Raw genomic sequence first — 9,015 nt, forward strand, 5'->3', positions numbered from 1 at the left:
TTTCGCTAAAGATAAGTATATGCTTGCTTCCGTCTTGTTCTCGCTGCCAGTCTTCAACAGTGGGCTGAACATTTAATTTCGGCCGCACTGCTGCAAAATGTATTGTTTTGTTCGTGCCAACTCCCCGTCCGAGTTTTCCTAACACCACGGCAGTGAGAAATTCCACTTTCTATTCGCCTCCGAACTTCGAAATTTTCCATCCGTGTCCGTTTTGTGTGCGCCGCCATTCTCCTCGCCGTCTCTTCGATTCCCCGTTGTTCATCCACTTGCCAACGGTCGAGGCCTATGTGCAGCCACATACACACATACGCATTCTCGGCTTGTGCTAATATTTCCGTACAAAAAAAATTCTCCGTGAACAGTGAAATTGTGTTAAAAAAAAGGCATAATTAATATCGGCCAGCCGGTGTGCGCTTGTTGCGGGAATTCACCCTGATCGCCGAACAGTCCGCCTCTGCCACGATAGTTTTTCGCTAATTTTTTGTGCTGTATCCATACACATTTTTCTGTTCGCACAAGTCAATACAGTCAACTTCTCGACGCTCCACTGTGCCAATATTGGGCAAGCTTCGCGCTATTCTGCGCTGAGCATCGATTTCCACAATCTACATACATACATATATTGGACAAGCTTCGCACTATTCTGAGCTGAGCAGCAAGACCCAAACACAAACGAGTGTTTTTAATTGTCTTCCATTTAGCCGCCGACACGACCGTGTTGTTGTTGCCCTGTAGTTCTTTGGGTCCCTCACTCACCACTGCTTTGCCGACGGCTTATCCCAGTGAGCTCTTCTCCGCGACCAAAAACGGATGTTTGTTTTTTAATTCTACCTTCCCGGCGTTTTAAATAACTAAACATCTGCGGCTCATAGTTCAACATCCATCAATAGATCCAGAATTTGAATTTGATTAATTAATTTAAGTTAATTAATTTTTAATTTAATCTTTTCAACTGAGCCGTCGCAACGGCCGTATTGTTCTTGCCGCTTGGTTGTTTTGAGTTTCGCCCATGTACACTGCTTTGCCGACGGCATGACCCCTTGAGTTTTCTCTCAAACAAAAGCTAAGGTTTTATTTTGACCATTTTGGATCCGTGATGAATAAATTTGCCAACAATTAATTATTTCCGACCAATACGTCCCTAAATCCGTATTTAATTTATTACGGGATCCATCCACAATTCGTGACCAATTTTCTGAGCAAAATATAAGCAAACTTCCACAAACGAAATATTATATATTTTAAAATACACAAGACTTTTAATTTCGAATTAAAATTATTCCCATAATTTAATTACGGCCGATTCCGTCAATTCGTTTGGGAAGATCCCAGTCTGCATCTCCGCGACCCTCTCCGCTTAAATCAAAGTCCACTGCTGTCCGCTCAAGAGCAAACAGCTTTAAATACTAGCCCAGCTCCATCACTCACGGACGACCACAAAAATGGGTTAAACAGCCATCGACATTGCGTTTAGGAAGTTTATTGCCACGACAGACCGTGTGAGTCAATTTGAGGCACAGATCCAAACTCTAGGCGCCCCAGAAATCACCCAGCCCTCTCCTTCCACGTGTAAAGTGCGGCGCGACCAAACCCGGGCTTTGTGGGAAAAGGAGAGCTTACGAGAGCTGCTCCGAACTGCTCTCCATGTCCGACGACGGCGCGGACACGTCAACGGTGTTAGAAGCTAAGTATAGCTACTGCTACTCCGTTTATTCCAGGTGTGTGGCCCAGCTGCAGGAGATAATAGAACCGAGCGCGGCCCAGTCAACTCTGGCTTCCAGCAGCGTCCACACACCCCCTTCCACCGGGTGTAGTTTACCACCGGTAGACACCGAGGGGTTTGCGGGCAATTTTCTTCGTTGGTCCACGTTTAGAGACCTTTTCGCGGTATATATTCATAACCCTCGTCTCACCCCGGTGGAGAAATCGTTCCACCTACTCTCCAAAACAACTGGCGAAGCGCACGCCATTGTTTCTAGGCCCCGCTCACCAATGAAGGTTTCATCTCGGCGTGGCGAAGCCTCACCGACCGCTTCGAAAATCGAAGATTATTGGTTAACAGCCAGTTGAAAATCCTCTTCAACATCCAGGCTGTCCCTCAAGAATCGGGAGTCGCGCTGAACGAGCTTCAAAGCACCATCCAAAGCTGCATGACCGCCTTAGAGATGTCCTCCATTCAAGTTGAGGCTTGGGATTGTCTTTTGGTGTATATGGTTTCCTCAAAGCTTCCCAAAGTAACCCTTTCTCTGTGGAAACAATCCATCCACAACAAAGACAAAATTCCAACTTGGAACGAGCTAGACGCGTTTCTGACCCAACGCCATCGTACGCTGGAGGCCATCGACGACATTACGCCTACCAGCTCACGGCATTTTCCGCCAAAGTTGGCGACTCCAAGGGCCCCAGCGCCCAAGCTACATTCTTCCGACTGCAGGGTGACTCCAACACCCAGAAGGGTTGACCTGTGTTCCAGGGAAAACCACCCCCTCCGAATATGTCCCCGTTTCCTCAAAATGAGCGTAGTCGAGGGATCAAATATCGTCCGAAGAAAGCAACTCTGCTTGAATTGTTTGGCACGAGGCCATCAGCAGCGGGAATGCCCCAGTCCATCCGCTTCGAAAATGCCACAAGTTCCTCAGGCTTAGTGCTGAGAAGAGGCTCAGCGCGGTGTCCACCAACCGTTACTGTTCCAACTGTTTGGCCCACAAACATTCCCAAGACAAGGGCCGCAGTGGTGACCGATGCAAGACGTGCAATCAGCATCACCACACGCTCCTGCATATGCCGGGAAGTTCAGTTCCCGTACCCCGATCGCCGCATCGGATGACTCCGTGTTCCCAATTCGCGTTAGTTACTGACCGCCCTTCTAAATGATACATGTTTTCCAGTCCGCTTCGAGAAGATGCCACCGATTCGCCCAACGCGAACGTTCTGATCAGAGGTCCAATCCAACCAACGCCGAGGTTGCCCCCGAACTTCATCCGCTACCGACGTCGACGTCTCCTCTAGGATCCTGCGCCTCTACCCGGCACTCCTCAGCCACTCCACGGCCTTCGTCCACCGCTCCTCAGCTGCACTCCGGTGCGCATAGGCAATTTCCGCCGCTAGCCAGGACACCCTGCAGAGCGCGACAGGACGAATATGTTGCAACCCGAGTGGTTGCAAGGGGGGGAGAATGTTCACGTCAGGAGACCCTTCGCGGCGCCGCCTCTGCCCACCGAGATGCCAAAGTTTTGCCGCTCTTGCACTCCCGCAAGTCGGCTCTTCGCGCACTGCTCATCGGGCTAGTCTAAGCGCTCCCGCGCCCACTCTTCGATGTTCGCGAACTCCCGCTCCCGAATTCCCGATCTTCGCTCGCTGCTAAGCGAGCTGAGGGACGGCTAGATCGCGCTCCACTTCGCGGGTCCGCTCTCGCACTGTTAAGCTTAGCTTATCGGTCGGGAGTGCAGCCCTTATTTTTAAGCTAGTGAGTACTATGTGTGATGCGTAATAAAGCGGAAGCAATTATTCGAGCTCCATGATTTAACCACTACGGGTTATATATTTTCCGACTGTGTCGCGGGAGCTATTTTCCAATACAGGATCTTTAGCGGCAGGATCGCCCCCCTACAAACAGGCACAATACAACTTTGTTTCAACAGCGCGATGTAACCGAAAAACAGCGGCCGGCTATATGCACTCAGCTAGCTATTTACTATTCGACTTTATTCATGTTATTTTAGATTAGAAAAAACACCTAAAGTTACATAAATGCTTATAACTAGGAACGGGGCAAGGACCCATATTGTGCGGTACGGCAAAGCAATGCTTCGTACAATTGTAGGCCTCTTAGCCCGTCCGCTCCCTTCTACCCCTCTCCAGCACTCTAAGAGCCTTCAGCAACTTGGCAGGGAATGCCGCTGTCCCTTCCCATATCCTGGGAGTCTCCATCATCAGCGGCACCAGCGTGTCCACCCTGATCTCTGCTCCTGCTACCTCCTCCAGGGCGGCCCTCTCGTCGTCGAATCGGGGGCGCTCGAACACTACGTGGTGCACATCCTCAGCAACTCCAGATCCGCATTCCGGGCAACCATCCCCATCGTCATGGCCGAACCTCTTGAGGTAGCTACGGAAGCAGCAATGTCCGCTCAAAACCTGGGTCAGGTGGAAATCCACCTGCCCATGCTTCCGCTCCATCCATGCCTCTAGGTTGGGGATCAGCCTGTGCGTCCAACGCCCTTTGGACGAGGTGTCCCACTTCGCCTGCCAGCTCTCGTAGCTATTTCTTCTGGCCGCGCTTTTCGCATCGGCCTTAGCTCAGCCTCCTGGTCCTTCGTGCACTCGCAGCGCACACCGAATCTCAAGCTTCTCGCGGACCAGCTCGCGCAGGGGGACCATGCCGGCTATCATCAGAACGGCGTCGTCCGAGACCGTCCTGAATGCGCTTGCTACCCTAACAGCGCACAGGCTGTAAGTGGCCTCTACGCCCCGCATGTACGACTTCGTCTCGGCTGTTTCAGCCCACACCGGCGCCGCATACAGGATCTGGGAAGTTACGACGCTCGTCAGCAGCTTCCTGGTGATCTGCTTGGGCCCTCTAGTGTTGAGCAGTATGCGCGCGAGACTTTCTGCCGTCCCACTGGCCTTCTTCTGGGCATACTCCAGGTGCTCCCTGAATGACAGCCGTGTGTCGATTAGGACGCCAAGGTATTTAAGCGCCCTCTGCGATCTGATCACGGCTCCTCCGACCCGGATCTCGGCCGTTTTCACCGCTTTCCTGCTCGATATCTTGTGCGCCGCTAGTTCCAGGCCAGCGCTCGTAAGCCATGCCTCGATCGATCCGATCGCTTCGTTCGCCAAGTCCTCCGCATCCTCCGCTCCTTAGCGGTTGCGACCACTGCCACGTCGTCGGCGAACCCGACAACAGTAGTGCCACTGGGCATAGAGAGTCGCAGAACCCCGTCGTACATGGTGTTCCAGAGCAGGGGTCCCAAAACATAGCTCTGGGGAACTCCGGCTGAGACTTCGTATGCTCTGGAACCCAAAGCTGACGCCACTGAGAGCACTCTCTCATTAAAGTAGCTCCTTAATACTTTTAGTAAGTACCCTAGGATATTCATTGCGACGAGGGACTCCAATATTCGCGATGGCCGAACGGGCTATGTCCTTGACCATCTCAATGGCATCGAGCATGGACCTCACTCTCCGGAAACCGAACTGGCTCGGGGAAAGAACTCCGGATACCTCGATGGCAGCAGCCAGTCTGGCTGCCACGATCTTCTCGTACACCTTGCCAGTGGTGTCGGTCAGGCAGATCGGACTATAGGAGGATGGCTGCCCCGGCGGCTTGCCCGGCTTGGAGAGCAGCAGTAGCTTCTGCCTTTTCCACCTCTCCGGAAAGATTCCCTCCTCCAGGCACTTAGAGAACATTGTGGCGAACTCTCTCGGGTGCAGCGCGATAGATAATTTTAGAGCCCTGTTGGGTATAGCATCCCGGCCAGTCGCCTTCTTGTAGCGCACGCTCCTTCCCAACCGGATCACCTACTCTTCCGAGACTTCGCAGGCGACATTGGGGTGGCGGTCCACGCTCGGCTCCACGGTCACCGGAGCTCCACTCGGGAACAGCGCTCGCACGATGCCATCCAGTTCCTCGGGGTCCGAGGGTGCTGTGCTGCCAGCTCTCAGGCCCTTGACCACCATCCGGTACGCTCCGCCCCAGGGGTGGCCTCGCTAAACTCCAGAGCTCGCGGACAGCCGCGCGCACGAGTCAGATGCCTGCGGGCTCGATGGCAGGTGGATCTCAGATCTGCGATCTCGTCACTCCACCAGATTACTGGCCTGCGACTTCCCCAAAACGACCCTCTCAGCCGCATGCTCTGGTCGCGGGCATGCTCCAGCGCTGGTGCCTCATGATTTGCTGTCTCTTCGGCTCCACCCGGCTCACCTGACCATGCCTTCCAGCATATTTGTGAAAATCCGGATGCACAGCGTGTCCAGCCGGTATGCTTTTGCGGGCCGCAGTGCCAAGCGGGTACCTTCCTCAGGTACTCCGACAGAGCACAGGATCGCCTCGTGGTCGTTCCCGGTTTAGACATCGCTAACCTCCCATTTGGCAGAGTAAGAGATTGCTTTGCTCGTAAATGTGAGGTCGATGATAGAGGCGGCTCCCGTTCTGACAAACGTGTGCCGCCCCCCGTTATTTAGGAGGACGTCTTCGGTCGCGGCCTAAGCCTCCGGCACCATGCGTCCTCTGGCGTTGGTCAGGACCGATCCCCACTCCTTGGCCCAAGCATTGAAGTCGCCTCCGACTATGACGTTGGCCCTTCCACGTAGGTCACTGCTGAGGTTCTCAAGGATCCTGCTGAACGTCACCAGCGGAAGGCTAGGCGCCAGATAGCAGCTATAGATTTGGAAGCCGCCAACTTCCGCCCTCACGAATCCATATGCTGCCAGGATTTTGGACATTTGCCGCAGGCCGTCGACACAGAGCTACAAGGCCGCCTTGCCGGAGCGGTCCTTGGCCCACTCTCCTTCCTCTCTAACCCTGTAGGGCTCGCTGATTGTGGCCACATCCGCCCCTACCTCGCGCACAGTCTGCGTCAGCAGGTCCTGAGCAGCCCTACAATGGTTTAAGTTGAGCTGGATCAGCTGCATTCGGGTCTTGAACGGACGAGCCCGCCATTTGTGCCCGGAATCCTTTTTCTGCCCGGCAGGTGGTTAGCCTCTCCAGGGCCGACTCCTCTGCCGGAACTGCAGACAGCAGCCTTGTGGCCTGCTTCGCCACACTTGATGCAGCAACCGCTACCCTGTCCACCAGGCTCTTACACCTGATGGCGATGTGCCCAAGTTCCAGGCATCTAAAGCAGCGAGGGGGGCCCTCGCATTCTCGGACTCTACATCGGGTCCATCCTATGCGGACCTCGCCTCGCCGCCTGACCTCCGACGCCAAAGAGCTAGGCAGGCTGAGGACCGCCGTTTTAGTTTCCCCATACCCGGGGCGGAGGCTTCGGATCTTCACTACACCTTCACTCAGCTGGTATTGGTCTGAGAAGGCTGTGCGGATCTCGCTCTCTGTCGTGATCGCGTCAAGATTGCGAATCTCGAAGACACAGACCTTTGGCTCTTCCGTCACTCTCGCACTTCAGCCGCATCGCCAAGGACTTGATAGATGCTGTCTCTAATGTAATCAGCGCTCTCGTGACTCCCTCTGGCTACTTCCAGGAGCAAGTTGCCTCTGGCCGTCCTACGCACAGCTGTCTCTGCGACAGCTGTCCCTTCTAGTGACCAGCGCCAGGATCTCGTTGTAGCTTTTTCCCGGTGCCTCTACTATCACCGCGTCGGGGCGAGCTCTGTGGGTCTGCTTCTTCCTTCTGACCACGGTGTTCCACGAGTCCCCGCCATTCACTGGCACGGGATCAGGTGGTCTTGTTGGTCCTGCGGAGTTCCCTTCCCCGTGCTCTGTTGCCCGAGACTTTTCTTGGGGAGCTCGTTGGACATTCCGAATACCCCTCGCCGATGCTGCAGGGGCTGTAGCCTGGGTTTGTGGGGCTCGCGTCCGCCTTGGGACTTCGCTACTCGCACCCGCACCAGCCGTTTGTTGGGCCTTGCTTGCCAGGCTTGCCACCAGGCGCCGTCTGAGAGCACTTAGCGCAGACACTCTCCCGAGCGTAAGGCTCCCTGGGCTCCTCAGGTCCTTCGGCCGCCGGCTCTATAAAGGATTTCAGCTTCCGCATCTCGTCAATCATCGACTTCATGGCGATATTGATGTGGCGAACCTGCTTCCCATGAACAAGGCTGTGGAGCTCGTCCAGAAGCGTATGCGCCCGCTCCTTGTCCTTTTAGGAAGCGTGCCCCTGGGACCGCTCACCGGGCTGGCCGGGTCCCTGCCCCTCTTGGAATGCAGTAGGATCTTCATTGCCCATTACCGTCTCCTGGCTTGGTGCAGTACCTGCCGAGGCGACCAAGTCAGCGACCGCCACGACGGGGTGTGTTGGAGTGTTGGGTAGGGCCTCCAGAATCCTTGCCCTAGCCGTGGGTTTCCCCATGGGTGGATTTTGTGGCTGCCACCTGGAGTAGTTATGTTATTTTCCGACATTCCAATAAAGGGTGTATTGTTTTTTATCCCTTCTGCCAGGTTTTTTGGCTGCCGGCCACTGTGGCACAGGCGCAGACCAGGTAGCCGCCCATTGTGGGTCAGACGCTACCTGGGTTTGAAAATTATGTGCAGCTTAAGCCTGCTGCCAGGCATGTTCCACCGCCGGCCACTATGTCACCGACGCGCATCTCGCAGCCGCCCATTTTGGGACCGACGCTGCGGTAGGAAAGACAAAACGGCCAGTGCACTTTCGGGGTCCCTCGTTGGCCAGGAGTTTCCCCGTGACTTAACAGGTGGGAGTTATACCGCTCCTGCTTAGTCGCCAGAGCCCCGTTTGGAAAGGTGTGCCGCGTAACGATGCGGTTGGCAGTTGGTCAGCTCCATGACCTTTACCACCCTCCGGCCTCCCAGTGCAGCCTAGGGCTCGAGTTTTACCCACTTCCCCTCACCTCTTGCCAAGGATCAAGAGCAGCAGCCCAAAAATGTATGCTACCTCCAGCTTATGCAGAGCAGACGTGGGTGTCGCATCATGAAGCTTTCTACAGCGTGAGAAAGGGCTTGAGCAAGGGCTTGACAGCGCCACCCGCCGTTCGAGTAGCCCGACGCCACCTGAGGCGGTGGGGGGCTGCCAGACCGGGTTGGTTCCAGACACTCCTCAACACTAGACGCAGCTGATCTTGCCAACAGCTGACGTGACTAGCGAAAACTGCGCGGGCAACCACGTTTACCTCGGGAGAGGTAACTCGAAAAACAGAGGCAACAAAAAGACATGACGAACGTCGGGGGAAATGCTCTCACCACTCTCTCCGTCAACTCAGATCTTTGGAAACCGAGATTGGGTTCTCCGGGTCCTCCGTGGACGCCTGGGCCCCGACGCTGCAAGTGAGTAACACCGCCAACTTTACGCAGCCTGTCGGCGCCCCGTTGCGCAGGGGACACTG

The 9,015-nt window shown here is 54.9% G+C and overlaps 1 protein-coding gene across 1 annotated transcript; it reads right to left on the minus strand.

Moving 5' to 3' along the window:
* Window positions 1-3,828: 3,828 nt before the first annotated feature.
* LOC147644926 (uncharacterized) lies at window positions 3,829-4,176 on the minus strand. Its single transcript, XM_086837114.1, has one exon. The coding sequence runs from the start codon at window positions 4,174-4,176 to the stop codon at window positions 3,829-3,831; it is 348 nt and encodes a 115-aa protein (XP_086693240.1).
* Window positions 4,177-9,015: the final 4,839 nt, after the last annotated feature.

This window comes from Drosophila serrata, unplaced genomic scaffold (genome assembly GCF_035046125.1).
Source record: "Drosophila serrata isolate PLE 108 unplaced genomic scaffold, ASM3504612v1 contig_65, whole genome shotgun sequence".
Taxonomy (NCBI): Eukaryota; Metazoa; Arthropoda; class Insecta; order Diptera; family Drosophilidae; genus Drosophila; species Drosophila serrata.